At 40.9% G+C, this 17,534-nt stretch overlaps 1 protein-coding gene across 1 annotated transcript in view; it reads right to left on the bottom strand.

The window, feature by feature from the left end:
• The window catches only part of Ipcef1 (interaction protein for cytohesin exchange factors 1), a 143,023-nt gene that overhangs the window by 41,102 nt on the left and 84,387 nt on the right, over nt 1-17,534 (bottom strand). The window contains exons 6-9 of the mRNA XM_050135837.1: nt 7,949-8,022; nt 6,628-6,699; nt 2,915-2,973; nt 1,563-1,648 (exon numbers count right to left, since the gene is read on the bottom strand). Of these exons, the coding sequence (XP_049991794.1) occupies nt 1,563-1,648; nt 2,915-2,973; nt 6,628-6,699; nt 7,949-8,022 (291 nt within the window). The remainder of the gene's footprint in view (nt 1-1,562; nt 1,649-2,914; nt 2,974-6,627; nt 6,700-7,948; nt 8,023-17,534) is intronic.

Here is a 17,534-nt window from a genome sequence, read left to right on the forward strand (position 1 = left end):
CAATTTGATATATGATGTATTTTCCTGATTTAAGGATCCTCTTCTCAGAGGAGTTTGTCTTAAATTGACAAAACACTGACAAGACATTTATCTGACAATTTTATCTTGTATCACTTTAGAAAATATCTGTTAAAAGTGAGTTATAACTTTTTTGTTTTGTTTGTTTTGTTTTTGTTTTACCGGATAGTGTTTCTCTATGTAACCCTTGCTATTCTGGAACTAGCTTTGTAGACCAGGCTGGCCTTGAACTCAGAGATCTCTACAGTACTGGGATTAAAGGCACGCGCCACCACCGCCACCTGATTTACAACTACTTAAGAAACAGTTAAGGACTGGATCAGCTGCTCAGTTGTGCTCATGGCCTTGGGAGAGGAAGCAATTTTTTAAAACCAGAAAAATTAAAGGACACTAACTTCAATAAAAGTGATGGATAAATCTGAGCCATTAAATTTACAGACATTTATAAAAAGAAGCCATGAAAGTGTTTAAAAAAATAATAAGTGAGAATGGCTCACTTACAGCTGACAGCCTCGCATGACAAACACATGTTATTTCAAATACAGAGTGAAACAAGCTGAGACATCCCATCAGTCAACAAGAGTGAGGAAGAGGAATAGGAACGGGGGCAGAGGCTAAAAACATCCAACAGACACAAGAGAAAATACAAATGGCTCTGACCATAGAAAGGGGCTTGGCCTTGTGTGATCAGTAAAGGGCAAATAAAATACTACTGTTTTTCAGGGTTGTTGGAAGATTGATTGATTATGCATTTACAGCACCTGGGAACATGATAAACATAAAAGATGTAAATCTGGATAGTGGCGTGGGTCATGTGTTAGCATGTAGGAGGTCTTGAGTTTAAACCACATACCACAAAACAATAATAAAAATAAAAATAATGATGATCTATTAAATTTTTAAATAAATTATGTCCTCGCTGACCCCAGTGTGACCCTTCCTAGGGACCACATCCAAACGTGAAGTAATTCTCCAAAGTTTTGGCATCCCTGAAGACCTGGACTTCCAAAGCTTAGCATGCAACTTGGACCCTTCTTTGGGAACACACCACGCTGGCCCATATGCAATCTTAATGGGATGACCCCCAGCTGCTGTCTCTGTTTCTCTTTTCATGCTCCCTTTCTTATATCGTTTTTAAATTCATTTTGAGTTGCTGTATCACATGCACCTAAGCAAGGAACTTGACATTGCTTCAGAAAATAAGTAGGGCATAAGATGCCACACTGCAAAATGAGCCTCTGCAGGCATTGGCCTGCCACTCAAAAGGCCTTTGCATCTCCATACAACCTCAGATCGTGATACAGTCCATCTGTGGGTTATGAATAAACACATCAAGACTGTCATCCCTGTGGGATGCTATAGAGAAGGCTCTAAGTCAGCATTCTGAGTCAGTACCCTGAGAATTTCACTTGCTCTTTGGGAAACACCTTAACTCAGTCAATTCTAAAAGTGTATTAGCCATGGTGGTCTATGTATAATCAGAAGGAGTGACATACTCACGAAGGATTAGTGACCAACAGACTACTCACATCGACACGTACCACAGGAGAGGAAGCTGCGGAAGCATACGGAGGGGGTGGCGTCTCTGAGGCTATTTCAGGATCTTCCTGCTCACTCTCACTGTAACATTCTGTAACCGGAAGAAAAAGATGCTTCAGGTTTCCAGGCTCTCATCAGTTATTCCATAATGTGTGAGCAAAGGTTTTTCTCCATCTGCGCATTGTGATTTCCATCTCATTCAGAAAGGAAGCATCCAAGAGGGGGAAATTAGACAACAAGAAACCTATGGCACTGCCTAATGAAAAGAGACCCAAGAATGGGAGAAACAAGCGTTCCCGCATGGCAGTTTCTCCTGCCAGAGAGCATCCAAGATGCAAGATGAGGCTATTGTGACTCAGGGGAAAAAAAGAAAAGAATTCCTTAAAATGTGTGATAGTTATGGCACCATCAGCAGGGGAGATGGGAATCAGAATGAGCTGTGGGAGCTACATCTGACTGATAACTCAGCCATGGCTAGTACCCCAAAACAGCAAGAAGGGAACCAGGCTGAAAAAATGAGCCAAGCCACAAAACTGGAGGTCCCCAAGGGAGATCCTGGAAGACCGGCTTTAGAAGTTTAGGAGCAATATCACAAAAGGTCTTAAACACCAGGATAACTCTTCCCCAGTGTATAACCAATGGATGCTTATCTTACAGAAAGGAGGACCAGCATGGTAGCTAGATGCTGACTTCATAGCATTGTAATGAATACCCTTATTGGTTCACACTTGACACTTTTCCATTTCTAACCTTAAGATTTTAAAATCAAATGTATAACTTTCTCCTTACAGTGCCCAAGCATCCTATAATCTAAGCATTGCAGCACCAGTCTGACTCAGTTCTCTGCTCCCCACTCTAAAGGCTAGTAATATTATAAAGATATGAATATGACTTTGTGAGGCCTGAACACGGTGTGTCTCCAACCCGATCTTCGGGTTCCAAGAACAATTTCAAGGTAATGAATGCCAACACACACCTGGCAGAGAGGTGAAACCGTCAGAGGAAATGGTGGGATGTAAGTTATCTGTCTAGATCGTGACACATTCAGGCCCGTGAGTAAGAACTCTGTAAGGAGGGCACTAAAACATTTGCATTGGCAATTGTTTGAGTATCGGTGGGGCCCGCAGCTGCTCAAGTGTGGGAGAAGTGTGAAATCGCTTCAGTTGGCAGGGAGGCTCGGCTCCGTGGTGAGGCTGTGTGAAGATGGCTGTCTGTACCTTTTAGATCACTTCAAATGTCAAACCACGTTTCCCCAGGATCAGCCTATACATAGAAGCTGAATTGTCTCTTTCTTCCTCCTGACTCATTCGGTTCTAATGCTCTTGCTAGAGTTTCAGAAATGGAAAGCAGAACATACCTTCATCCTTTGTAGTGGACTCCTGGTGGATTACTGCAAATCCAAGTTTGCTTAACCACCTAAGGTTCAAACGGAAAGTCAATGTCTGACCACACAGCTGGGCCCCTCATCTACTCACTTTCCCCCTTAGACCTGGAGCCTGCTTCCTGTCTCAGGCTTCACAATAAAGTTCAGTCCTACCTCCTCACTTACCCGGAGTATTTCCTAAAGCATCATGAGTTTAAAACATGGAGACCTAAGACGTCTTGGCTGTTCAGGGGTCTACACTTTTAAGAGGAGCAGGGGGAGGCTTTATCCAGTGGCTAAGTAAGAAGTTAAATGAGATATTCTAACTAGATGAACAAATATGTCTTCTTTAGTAATTAAATATTTTGAAACTTCAGCCACCATCAGATCATATCGAATTCCGTCACTTAACCATACAAGCTATCGTTCTTAAATTTTTTTTAAATTTATTGTCCTTATAATCATGCATTATACATGAGACAACTTTGGGAAGTCAGTTTTCTCTTTGTGCCTGTAAATGGGATCCATCAGTCTTGCCTGAGAGGCTATTTCCCCACTGAGCCTCTCCAATCCTCTACCACTTTAATAAGGTCAAGTGGTTCAGGAAAAAAAAAAAAAAACATACCACTCATTTTTAAGCCAAAAAATTTTAGCATCACTCGGTAGAAAACCTGAATAAAACATAAAAGGTATTCCTAAAAAGTGGAAATTTTTAATTTCTAAAATCTTCATGAAAGGCAAAAATGAATGAGTTTCTCTCTCCTATTGATGTATCTGCTAGAGGAAGCAGGAGTGTTCGTCTAGTCCCTGAACCATGACAAATGGGTCAAAAGCATGGGGGCAGAACCCGCAAGAGCTAATGCACACGTGGGAAAATCCTCTAATTTTGAACATGCATACTGGCCATTTGGAAACTGCATCATCTAGACCCATGGATGGTAACACTGAAAGTGCTACTGGTGTCTGTGGTGAGAATAGAAAAATATGCATTTGAATCAAGTGTTGAGCCAAACATTAAAATTGATATAGTCAGTTTTGAGCAAGCAATTTGATTAAATTATTCAAAATTTAAATACCCATCTTCTTTGCTCAATAATTGCAGTTGTTACTATCTATTTTGGGGGAAAAAAAAGTGTGTAGAAAAATGTTGTCAACAATACTTGTAACAGCAGAAAAAAAGACCCTGAGTTAGTAATTGTTCATTAACAAGAAATCAGATCGATAACAATCTAGATTATAGGAATACAATATTACAATAAAACTAATAAAAATATTCACAAGCAGATTTGTAATGACTCAGGGGGGAAAATCCTATGGTTAGTAGAAAAGGACAGAGCCATAGGTTTTGTCTGTCCTAATGCATGTATAATGTATGTATAATAGTGTAACTGATACATTCACACCTGTGCATGAAGGAGTGCACATGGTATGAGGAAGGAGAGGTGCTATTCTGTCAGATGTGGATAATCCCCAGGGAGCTGAATGGAAGGTGGAGAGAGTCAGAAATCTCATGTATTTTCTATATTTTGTGTCATTTAATTTTTACATAATGTTTAATATAGTATTTAACTAACATTTAAAGTATATGGTAGGAAGTTGGGGAGATGGTTCAGTGGATAAAGAACTTGCCATACAATCCTGATGACCTGATTTTGGATTCTCAGTACCCACATAAAGAGGTGGACAGTGACACTCATTTGTAGCCTCACCACTAGGGTGTAGGCAGAGACAGACAGATCCATGGGTCTTGCTGGCCGGAAAATTTGGCCAAAATGATGATTTCCATGTTCAGTGACGAATAATGTCTCAAAAAATAAGGCATAGCAAACAGAAAAAGGTGCCCAAAAAATTTAAGCACATTTTCTAAATCAGATAAAATAAAATTTATGTCATTGTTCACTTTAAAAAGACTAATAGTTTTCAGTTTATACCTGATTTTATAAGTATATAGTGCTGGCCCTTCCCTTCCTACAAACTAAAAGATCTAAAAGTAAAATATCAAAGAAATAAAAAGATAATGGAGAGCTATGGGTTGTAGTAACTGACCCCATTGTGTCTCTAATCCACACATCCAGTCCAATAATTTCATAAAAGTCTAACCTCCTCTTGACTGAAAATGTGATTTTCTGCATAGGAGACACTCACTAAGTTACATGGCACTCAAGAGAACTATTTCTTTCACTAACCCTCGTTGGGAAGATGAAAACTATTTTGAAAGGATCAGTCCCAACATAGGTGGGAAAGATGGTAACAGGGATAAAGCAAAAGACATGTGATGCCCGCCATGCTGCTCGAGAAGCTATCAGAGTGGGATGCTGGGCAACCCTGCCTCCCTGCCCTATAGACCAGAGGCAGCCCTGTGGACCTCAGTGGTGGCTCAGCGGCAGATTGGCAGTCACCATCTCTGGGTTCTAACCACCTCTAGGCAAGTGCACTACCTTCTTCTGAACACTTGCAGAGCATGTGACTGCAGATGGGCTGGACTGTGTCACCAGTGCCGTACAGAGACAAGTTTTGACCTTTGAAGGGTATACACCCTCTCTTCTGATGTGTCTGGTTTTTATTTCCCCTTCAGGTGCTTGAGAAAGGCAAGGGAGGGGGCGAAAGCTACAAAGAGAAAGTGTGTGAAGCGACACTCTCTTTGTCTATCAAGGACATGTTTGAGAGACACTGTTGGTAGTTTCTTCTCTGACAGTTAACCCATGGTTTCCCAACTCCGTGTGAGTGATTTGTCCTCATCTGGAGAGATGACGTGAGGGTAAGCTAAGCGTGTATAGCAAATGAGAAGTCTCCTAGCTAGACCATGCTGCAGAAGAGGTGACCTGAAGGGGGGTGGAAGTGTATGAGGGAAGATAGCATCTATTTTATTTAGTTTTCTGAAACAAGAAGGCAAAGATGGATTATGTATGGAAGATAAGCAATGAAATGTTTACCATGTACAATAGATAGCAGCATTTCAGGTTAAACTCTATGAATGGAAGAATTATGGGGTGGGGTGGGAGGGTTTGATTGTTACTACCCACCATATTTGTCAATGGGGCATACTATACATGATCCATAAACATTAAATTATTATATGATGTTCTTAAATCAACAGGAACAGTCTTTTTAAGTTGATAGGCTGTCTTCTGGTGCCTCGAGGCAGCACCTCACAGACCGCTTCGTTCAAATTATAGCCAGTGCTGTGCATCTTTGTCTAAACCAGGAGCGAAGTGGGAATTGAGTGCATTGACCTAACAGAGCAAGCCAGAAACAGAGCTAGCATATATTTTAAAGTCAGGTGCACCAGAAGTAAATGTTCTGGGTGATGCAAGGAGAAGCAGGCAATAAGTCCATGAGCCTTTGTGATAATCACACAGCACACACTAGAGGCTGCAGAGCCTGAGTGGCGATGGGTCTTTCTCCTGTGGTGTGAATTCTCATCACGTCACATCTTCTGTCTACTCTCTCCTCTCAGTGGCTCCTTCAGGAGAATCTTACAACTACTCCCTAAAACAGTCACTAAGACAAGTTTATGTCCACAAATGACTACACATGCTAGAGAAGAAAGCAAGATGCTTTTATAATGGCTAGAGGAATTAACAGAACAAACTTAAGTAACAAAAATAAATAGGACAATGAGTGTCATGACCATTGGCGTAAAACTCTGATGCCTGACTGAAGTAAGTTCATTCTCTTAGGGACCAGATGCAGCCGTCTCTACTTACATGTTCATTTCCTGTAAATTCTCTGCTGCAAAGTAGAAGGTTTTGATCTCTGGGTGGTTGATCTTAAATGCGCTAGAAAGGAGAAAAGCACATGTGTTAGAGTTTTTAAAGTAACGTGGTTAAACACCTGTTATCTGGTCCCTATTCCAGTTAGCAGGGGTCATTTTATCCTGTCAGAACTGCATCTTAGCCACTCCTTAACTTCCATTTAAATATCTAAAGGTGTACCTTTTTCACCTGCTAACTATTTAAAGGTTTAGAAACAATACATTCAAGCTGAGAGTCCCTGGGTCGTCACTTTACAGGATTCAGATCAACTCATTCAAGAACGGTATTATTTAAATTCAGTCAACTATACAGTAGAGTTTTAGTTATATGAAAATAATCAGGTATGCCACTTCAGCACCACATAACTCTTCAGAAGCCATAGATAAGGGGCTCTGTATTAGTAAACAAAAAAATTAGATATTAGTTAAAAAAAAAGTTTATGGCCCATCAGTGATAGCAAGTAAAATGTTTCCACTTACCAATCACACCAGAACAGGACAGAGTTATTTTTTAATAACCAATCAAAAATCACAAGCATCAATACAGAACAAGACACAGCTATTATACCAGTATAGCAAAGAACAAAAGCTAACACTGGTTCCCAATAAAGCAATTCATTGCTTATCAATGAAAACAACATGTTCCTTTCAAAAGATAAAGGAAAAGATATTGAAGAAAGAATAAGATAAAGAACAAAGATGACATAAAAGTAAGTCACAGTAGAGTGTTCTCTTGAAATGATCATGTGACCAAAGTGTATACTCAGCTCTCTAGGGAGCTCTTGACTGTTCCCAGACCCTCCAGGCTCTGTCCTTCTTAGCAGAACCTACTTCACCCCCATCACTGTTCATTCTTATTCTAAAGCAGAATACAGTCCCAACCAAAATGCATCAGAGTACGGAATGGCAAGGCCAGTATTAATAATACCATGAACTAAGATGACTTGGTCTTGCTGTTAGGTCTACAACTCTGTGTGGTGACCCCTGCTTTGCTATTTGTTCTTTACAAGGTCAAAACCTTGACATTGATTCCCTTGCCTTAGTGTGTATTTGGCACAGGTAAGGGGGCAGTTAATACCCATCTACCCCATGGGTTGACATGCCAGAAAATGAGAAGTTTCTATGTCCATTCCCTATGAGTGTATATTTGTACAGTGACAACTCACAACACTCAAAATTCCCAGACATTTTAATCATACCTTCCTCCACTTCCAAATCACCCCATCACTAGGTGAACATTGAAAATGGATTTGGGGGATGAAAAAAGGACTCACTGTTTTTTCTTGCATTCAGATGCTCTTTCCACTGTGAAATCTGGCAGGTTGACAAATCCATCAGCTTTTTCTGCCTGAAACAAACACATAATCATAAATGCTCTGCTGCCAGGCTTTGACACACTGACAACATGAACTAGAAAAGACATTGGTTAAATGAGGCGGAACCACAGGAATGTCCATGAAGCAGCATGGACTTAGATACACTGTTTTTAAAAGATATTAGTATTCCTAAAAACAGAAACAGAAACATTTCATAAGAAGTGACGTGAGAGCAGAGTGGCGTTGGTGGCTCATGCCTTTAACCCCAGCTCTTGGGGGCCAGAGGCAGGAGAACCTCTGTGAGTTCAAGGCCAGCCTGGTCTATATAGTGAGTTCCAGGACAGCCTGGGCTACACAGAGAAACCCTTTCTTAAAAAAGGAAGGAAGGAAGGAAGGAAGGAAGGAAGGAAGGAAGGGAGGGAGGGAGGGAGGGAGGGAGGGAGGGAGGGAGGAAGGAAGGAAGGAAGGAAGGAAGGAAGGAAGGAAGGAAGGAAGAAAAAGAAAGAAAGATGTTGGAGAAGGGCCACTTGTTGGTTCCTGGCTGCCCAGCTATCTTAGACCCAAAATAATCACACAGAAACCATACCAGTTAAATCACTATTGGCCCATTAGCTCTAGCTTCTTATTGGCTAATCTCTTACATATTAATTTAACCCATTTCTACCAATCTATGTATCACCATGTGGTAGTGACTTACCGGCAAAGTTTCGGCATGTCTGACTCTGGCAGGGGTTTCATGGTGTCTCTCTAACTCCACCTTCCTCCTTTCATGCTATAGGCCAAGACAGTTTTCTTTATTCATTAATCAATAAACAAATAGTCAGAGGGACCTCCCACATCATTATTTTTATTTAAACAGAAAAGGGGAGGCGATATGGGATTTACCTCTGTATGCTGTGATTACTATTAATGAATAAAGAAACTGATTTGGACAGCAGGGCAGAGCTTAGCTAGGCAGGGAAAACTAAATGGCATGCTGGAAGAAAGGAGGCAGACTCAGAGAGATGCCATGTAGCCCCGCTGGAGACAGACACTGGGACTTTAACCAGTAAGCCACAGATTAATAGAAATGGGTTAAATTAATATGTAAGAGTCAGCCAATAAGAAGCTGGAGCTAATGGGCCAAACAGTAATTTAATTAATACAGTTTCTGTGTGATTATTTTGGGTCTAAACTAGCCAGGTAGCTGGGAACTAACAAGCAACCCTTCCCCCAACAGAAAGAGATATGATATAATGCAGCTTAGGGATGATCAGTATACAGCAGGCTCTGGGCCTGCCCCTGCTCTCCTTCTGTCCTCATGAAACCCACAGACTTAACCCATCTATGTCCTGCTTCCTGCTGAACCCAGAGGCATGCTCATCATCATTCTCCCCCAACAACTGTGGCGAGCCACAAGCACAGGAGACAAAACCTCCTTAGCAGCCTAGAGATGGTAGGCAGAGCCCAGGCCTTGAAGTTGGCAAACCCACAGATACACATCTTGCTGTCTGTTAGGACTGGAGAGAGCCCAGATAAACATAGCCTTTAACAGACACTCAGCAAGAACCACTTCTTTCCTGAGGCTGTAGGAAGTGTTTGGAGCGTTTGCTCAGAGTCACATCTTACAAAATCCTACTCCCATGGTTGACTCTTGTAGAAGAAAGTCCCCAAGAAAGAATGATGCTGTGGATAGCATAGGATGAGTGTTGCTTTAAATCAATAAAAGCTTCACAAGAAATAGAATCAAGGAGCCCCCTCTCTATGAACCAGTTGATCTATAACGTATAAATAAAAGCTAAGATGATCTACAGAGAAGTTGGGTCATTTGTCATAAACAGAGATCACATCTTCTTTCAGGCACACTAATGTCCCTCAGTAGAGAAATGCAATTTTTTTAAATGTAAATGAATTGGCAGATATTAAAAGATGAATTAAAATTTGATTTTGAAAACACAATCTTAATTTTGAAACCAGCTAGCTGTTAAATTCGTTCCAGGATGAACTTAGTTGACTTCATTACTCTGTCTCTTTTTCATATCATTGAGAGAGAAACTCATCTTTTCTTCAGAAATAATTAGTCAACTTCATTCCCAGCCTCTATCTCCTAGATATCTCTGTTTATGCAAGTATGTGCCTGCATGCTCTCCCTTGGAAGAATTAAAACTCAATTCTAGTGAGAACTTCTCCTTCTAAAATACATACATACATACACACACACACACACACATACACACACATGTATACACTGAGTGCACACATAGATATCTCATTTATTTATAGGCTTTTTCGTTACCACACAGTGGTTTCATCAATCTCATCTTTAAACACAAAAGACAAATAAAGTATACATTCAAGGAATGTATAATACATGAGTTTGATGTGGGATTCCCTTCTGCATACTGTGAATACCATTGGTTAAAAAAGAATCTGTCTTGGGTCTGGCAGGGCAGAATAGAGGTAGGTGGGGAAAACTAGACTGAATGCTGGGGGAAAGAAGGCAGAGTCAAGGAGAAGCCATGGAGCCCAGCTAGAGACAGACACTGGATGGAACCTTGCCAGTAAGCCACAGCCACGTGGTGATACACAGATTAATAGAAATAGGTTAAATTAAGATGTAAGAGCTAGCCAATAAGAAGCTAGCACTAATAGGCAAAGCAGTGGTTTAATCAATAATGTTTCTGTGTAGTTATTTTGAGTCTGGGCAGCCAGGAATGAACAAGAAGCCTCCTACAACATGAGTTGATATTTTATATAACACACAATGTTTCCTGTGATTTTCAATTACAATTATATGCAGAAATATAATTTTGGAAAACCTAGGTCCATTGCTAAAAACCTACCCAAAGCAAATACAGATGTTCAGGTGTGTATGTATGGTAACAGTACACACTGTTCACAACCAGAAACAAATCAACATACAAACTGATCATCAATAAACAAACTGTGATAAATCCATACAGATAAATATTATGTATAGTCACAAGCTCCATGAAAGACTGGCATATGCTAAATAGATAAACCTTGCAAATATTATGCTAAATGAAAGATTTTAGTCACAAAATATCATGTATTATTTGGTTACATGTATATGAAATATTCAGAATAAGAAATACATAAAGAAAAAAACACAGATATATATAGATGTGTGTGTATGTGTGTTGTGTGTGTGTGTGTGTGTGTGTGTGTGTGTGTGTGTGTGTGTATTCCAGGCCCTGGGAAAAGAATTGGGCATAACTACTTGAAGGAAGTAAAGTTTTGTCTTGGAAATGTTTTGAAACTAGATAGAGATTGGTGTACATTTTTGTAAATGTACGAGTTTTTTACTCAAGTACTCATTTCATAATGGTTGATCTTATGTTATATGGCCATGTTGATCATGCTATATAACATATATGTTTTATATATATATATGTAACATCACTGTTATATTAAGACATTTTCATATAAATCCCTATAACTAGTTTTGAAAAAAACTCTCATTATATCAAGCATTTGTTGCCACTTCAATGCCAACTGTTCCAGATTCTAAGAAGCCTAAACACTTCCAATGAGAAGTCCCATCCAACTCTTCCATATGTCCTAAGTTGGACTCTAGTGAACATTAACCCAATCCGATCCACCCCTGTGCCTCCTAGCAACACTGCTGCTCACCTTCCTTCTAATTACCTCCTCCTTTAAAGTTTTCACAAGGTCTTCTACTATCTCTTCGATATCAGGGTACCTCGGAGTTCAATCCATAAACCTTTACTCTCTCCATTCCAGCACTATGGCTGACTGACTTGTGACATCTCCATGAATTCACATATCATCACCATACACACACACACACACACACACACACACACATTCAAAATCCACAACTTGAATTGAGATTCATCCCTGGAGAGCTCCTTGTCTAGATGTATAATGGCCCAGTATCTTTATTCACATGGATAAATGATGAGCTCCTGAAGAACGGCCCAAACTAAGATCATGCCTTTTCCTCTTCTGTGTTCTCTGCTTCAGTGAATAAGATGACACCATCTATCAAGACTTCATAAGAGAAAAGGAGGGTAGAGAAGGAGAGAGAGAAGAAGAAAGAAAGAGAGAAAGATGGACAAAAGAGACATTTCTAGCTCTCCTGTTCCAGCTATCCCTGTGTGGATACTGTCTGTCGCCATAAAAATACATGCTGAGTCTTAGTCCATGATGAGAAATACTGAAGTCTTTAAAACTTAAGTGAATTGCTCTGCTAAATGAACAGTGTCAAATCTACCTCTACATTAATACCTCTGAGTGGTCTGGATGAAAATGGCCCAAACAGACTCACCGTTTTGAATGCTTGATTTCCAACTGCTGGAACTATTTGGAGAGATTGGGATGTGTGGCTTTGTTAGAGTAGATCTGTCACTGGGGGTGAGCTTGCAGTTTTAAAAGACTGGATTCCCTGTGCCAGGCTTCTCTCTCCCTCTGCCTTCTGCTTGTCACTCAAGATGTGAGTGCTCAGCTATTCTTGCCACTATACTCCACCATAACAGATTCTAAAATTGGAAGCCCAATAAAATGTCTACTTTTATAAGCTGTTTTTGGTCATGCTGTTACAGTAATAGACACCCTAACTAAGACAACCTCTATACCCATAGACTAATACAGCCTTCAAACCTCATCAGAGAAACTTCTACATGTAATAGAAATTTACAATTGACCAAGTTAGAGTAAGTGAATAAGCATCACAAATGAAACATCTATATCATACGCGCGCGCACACACGCACGCACGCACATGCACACATACACAGATGACTCGGAGATCATCATAGAAAATGAAGAGAAAGGCTGTAAGAGTCAGAGGTCATAGATTGCAGCAAAAGTGTCTTCCAAACGTGACAGAGCAACTTTACTCATGAACCCAGAGCTGTGGTTGCCTACATGAGACCAGTACAAGATCAAGCCAGTCAGCACTATAGCATGGAGATAAGATGGCCTTGTGAGCCCCCACCCCTAACCGGGAAAGTTTTTATAACTGATGGCTTCTCTGGGAAGGAAAGTCAGTCTTCTTTAAGGGTGTGTCCCCTAGGCAGTTAACCACTCCCCCAGTAAATTGTCTCTCACCCTGGGTATATGCACTGTAAAAATTGGGTTATTAAGAATAAGTAAAAAAAAAAAAAAAAAGAACAGGAAGTGTGTGGGTATGGTGAAATAGGGGATGTATCTTAGAGGAGATAGGGAAGGAGTATAGGTAAATAAAATCAAAATAAATTTTATGGTATTCTCAAAGAAAATCAGGTCTTTTAAAAAAATTTAAGTAAATGCTAAAAGTATGTCATGGTTAGAGAGATGGCTTAACAGATAAGAACACTTGCTGTGCAAACATGACCACATAATTTCAAATCTCAAACACGCACAGAAAATGCTGAGCATTGTGCCATGCACACCTACACACTAGTACTCGGGCTATCTGGCAGTCAGCCCAGCCCTAGGTTCTGGAAGAGACCCTGACTCAGGAGAATACGGTGGAGAATGACTAAGTAGGGCAGCACAGATGATGCTTTCAGGCTCCATGCACTCATATGGGACTCCACACACCACAAACACATGATGAACAATTGAATGAATATGTTAAATAGGTCAGTGGGAATCTAAGGTTTTTCTCATGAGAGTGAATTCTTATTTTCTGGAGGCTGATTTGCCTGCTGAGAGAATAGGTTGTTGCAAAAAGCCACCTCACATACTGGGATCCCTTTGCACACAATCACTTTGCCTCCTGCTTCTCCATCATATAAGCCATATGTGGTCCTTGCTAAAAGCTAAGCAGGTCCCAGCAGCAGCCTTCAGAATTTGAATTAATAAGCATCCACCTTCTTTTTGAGCTATCCAGCCTTCAGTATTTTGTTATAGAAAATGAACTAAGACAACCCTTCCCAAAATTCATGAGGTAAACACAAAGTTGTGTTGTGGTTGCATCTTTAACAGACGGTTCATTCATTTATTCCTACCATGTCATGACTTGTCCATCACCATTAGCTTTTTGTTAAATTACTGACAAATCCCCCAAAGCCAGTTCCCCTCTTTCTAATTCCCTCCTTTAACCCAATATAGCATCCAAATGACATCCCATAGCAATTCTGTCCATCATGAACATGTTTCGTGTCACTCCTCTAATTGAAACCCTGCATGGTTCCCAGGTGCTCACTGGATGAAGCTTTAGTAGCTCAGCAGAACCCCCTTCATGGCTGAGCCATAATGAATTCCACAATTTCACCTTCTCCAGTATCCTTGTCTTCTGTTCAACCAAAAACAAACTGAAAAAATTGTAAAACAAAGAAAACTATGTTCTTCTGGAGCTAAGTAAGACACCCAATTCATGTCGTGACACACACCTCTATGCAATATCATAATCTCATTCGTGTGGTAATAACATAAAAATTAATTGAAAATGAAACATATACAGACCGAGAAAATGGTTCAGTTGGTAAAAATCTTGCCACATAAGCATAGGGATTCAAGTTCAATCCCAAAAACCCATGAAAAGAGGTGACCAAAATGATCCACACCTATAACCCAAGCACTGGGAAAGCAGAGACAGGAGGATCCCTGGGCCTTGCAGACCAGCATATCTAACATGGTCAGGTAACTCCAGGTTTATTGGGAGACCCTGTCAGAAAAAGTAAGATGGGGAGCAATTGAGGAGAATGCCCAGCATTGACCTCTAGCTTCCATAGGCATGTACACACACACACACACACACACACACACACACACACGCATGCATGCATGCGCACCACCACCACCACACAAAAACAGAACATACAAGTGTTGCTTTTACTAGTGTTTGCATGCATTTAGAAATATTGATTTGGTCAGCTGGTTCAGCAGGTAAAGGTGCTTGGCACCAAGGCTGACAATCTGAACTCTATCCCCCGGACCAAAAATGTGGTGCAAGGAAAGAATGGATGCCTAAAATTTGCCCTCTGACCTCTACAAGCACACTGTGACATGCCCCCAATAAACAATACAGATTATTAAACAAATGAAAGATAAATTACGTATCTTTGGTTCACTGGGTTTATTTCACTGGTTTCCTTTCCACAAAACTAAAAAGGCTGAAGCTCTTTTAACTAGAGATCCAAAGAAACCTGAGCGGAGCCATTGCATAAAGTTTCCCTAGGAACCCTCCTTCTCATACACAGCAGCTCTTGCCATTATTCTAAAGACGTCTGCACTGTATTCAAAGTCACATCAGCTGTGTCAAAAATTTCCCTTGCTTATTTAACCTGCAAAAAATAAAAGCCACAGAAGTGGCGATCACAATGGGCAGCTTCTCATGGAATGACAGTTTTCTTCTCCTCCTCCTCCTACCTTTTCAGATCTTCCCCTGCCTGATCCATGAACTAAAATAACTGACTCGAATGGTATCCTTCCCTTTAAGGGTTCCTAACTTTCTAAAACGTCACTTGACAGTTATGTATTTGATAATTTCCCCAGAGCTCTAACGTGATCTTTAAAAGTGACCTCCAGCCACTGTACACACTTATCAATCTTAAGTGCAGCAGCACACAGCACTGGGCCCTCAGCCATAGGGTGTTCTGTAACTACAAACCAAACTTCCTTTCAAGTTAGCCCACCCACTTTCCCAGGCACCTCTGACTCCCTGCCCCCACCCCCAGCAGAACTTATCATTAGGTAGAACCAAAGTCTTACTTTTGTCAAAAAGTTCAGACATCAAGGCAGAGTTCAAACATCAAGGACAGGAGTGAAGCTCCTCCAGTGTCAATCATCTGTGTTCATCTCTCCCTAAACTCTTTTCTCTCTCACTAAAAGCTTCCATACATTCAGTCAAGTCCTCACTGTGTCCCAGGTGTGAAAATATCGTAGTGAACAAAGTGGAGACCTCATCTCTTGAGAGAAACGGGACAATGAGCTCAACATGACCCGTGGACTTAGGCAGCATCTTGTGGACTTGTGGACGTGTAATTCGAGGCTGAGTAAGAGAGCACCATAACGGAGCTGGAGAATACAAGCAGGGCAGGGTGCCTGCAGCTCCCTGGTGACACTAAACCCCTCTCCCTGGCCCTCTTATGTGAGTTTCCAAGAGTCATGATGGGTGCAATCTGTTTCTACAAGTCTGGGACAGGCTTTCTCTTATTTGTCTTCAGAGCAAGAAATGGGCTACCCTCACAGTCCTCTCATGGTGGTGTGTCCTGGTTGTTGGTCTGACTCTCCTACAGACCAGAGTATTTTGAAAGAAGCAACTGTTTCATTTAATATATTTTTGATTTATAAGGCAATTGTCCATTCTGTGTGGAAAAGCTATACATGTGCTATGAATGATTGAGTGATGGAACATTTTTTCCCTTTGACAATAAAGAAAATGTTAAAATAAGATGTGGAAACTATTTTGAAAAATATTTCAGCATTTTCTGAAAATCACAGGCATGTAATTTCTGCACAACCCAGCAATTCCGCTCCTGGGTACCTACCCACCCCCGCCATTGAAAACTCATACCCATGAAAAGAGTTGCAAGCAAATATTTATAGGTACATTAGTCATAGTATCTTAAGCAGGAAACAACCTAAATGTCCATTGGCGGGTAACTAAAGAGCATAATGTATTCATGCTCGCATAAGAGAACACTATCATCACTAGAAAGGAGCAAGCACCTCCTGCTAAGCTGCACATAAACCTTGGCAGCATCCATCGCACTTACTGACAACACAGGAGACAATACGTTACACTGTGTCTCCATTTCTATCAAGTTCATGAAGGTAGAAAGCAAAGCAAGACTTGAGATGGGAATGTAGGGTTAAGGGTAAATGGACACAAGGAGTCACTCTGGTCCTAAACAACTGACCTAAAATCAGTTTGTGATAATCGTTGCATCAGTGAGTGGATGTAAATGGAGTGGTATTATGATAGAATAAACACATCTCGAATAAGCTGAACACATGAGTACACACACGTGGAAGCTGGGTTCCCCTAGAGCGCACATGGAGACTAGATTCTCCTAGAGTACACACACAAAGGGGCTGGGTTCTCCTAGAGCACACACACGTGGAGGCTGGGTTCTCCTAGAGTACACACACGTGGAAGCTGGGTTCTCCTTGAGTGTACACACGTAGAGGCTGCATTCTCCTAGAAACACACATGGAGGCTGGGTTCCCCTAGAACACACATGGATGCTATATTCTCCTAGAGCACACATGGAGACTGGATTCTCCTAGAGTACATACACATGAAGGCTGATTGTCCTAGACTACACCCGAAAGCCAGATTCTCCTAGAGCACACAGAGGCTGAATTCTAGAGCACACACAAAGATTGGATTCTCCTACAGCACTCATAATGGAGGTTAAATTCTCCTTGCACACATGGAGGCTGGATCTCAAAAAGCACACAACTTGAGACCAGTACTATAATCTGAACCCCTTTGTCCAAAATATAAGCTAGAGGGATACGAAGATTGAAGGAAAGATGAGACAAGATGCCCTAGCACATTCAAACTGTGCAGAGGTCTTCTCATGCAAAAGTGGAAATCAAATTCAGACCAAAGGACAGAACTATAGAAGTGTGTCCTCTCACCAGAA

Source organism: Alexandromys fortis, unplaced genomic scaffold (assembly GCF_014885135.2).
Source record: "Alexandromys fortis isolate MF-2015 unplaced genomic scaffold, M_Fortis_MF-2015_v1.1 scaffold_23, whole genome shotgun sequence".
Lineage (NCBI taxonomy): Eukaryota > Metazoa > Chordata > Mammalia > Rodentia > Cricetidae > Alexandromys > Alexandromys fortis.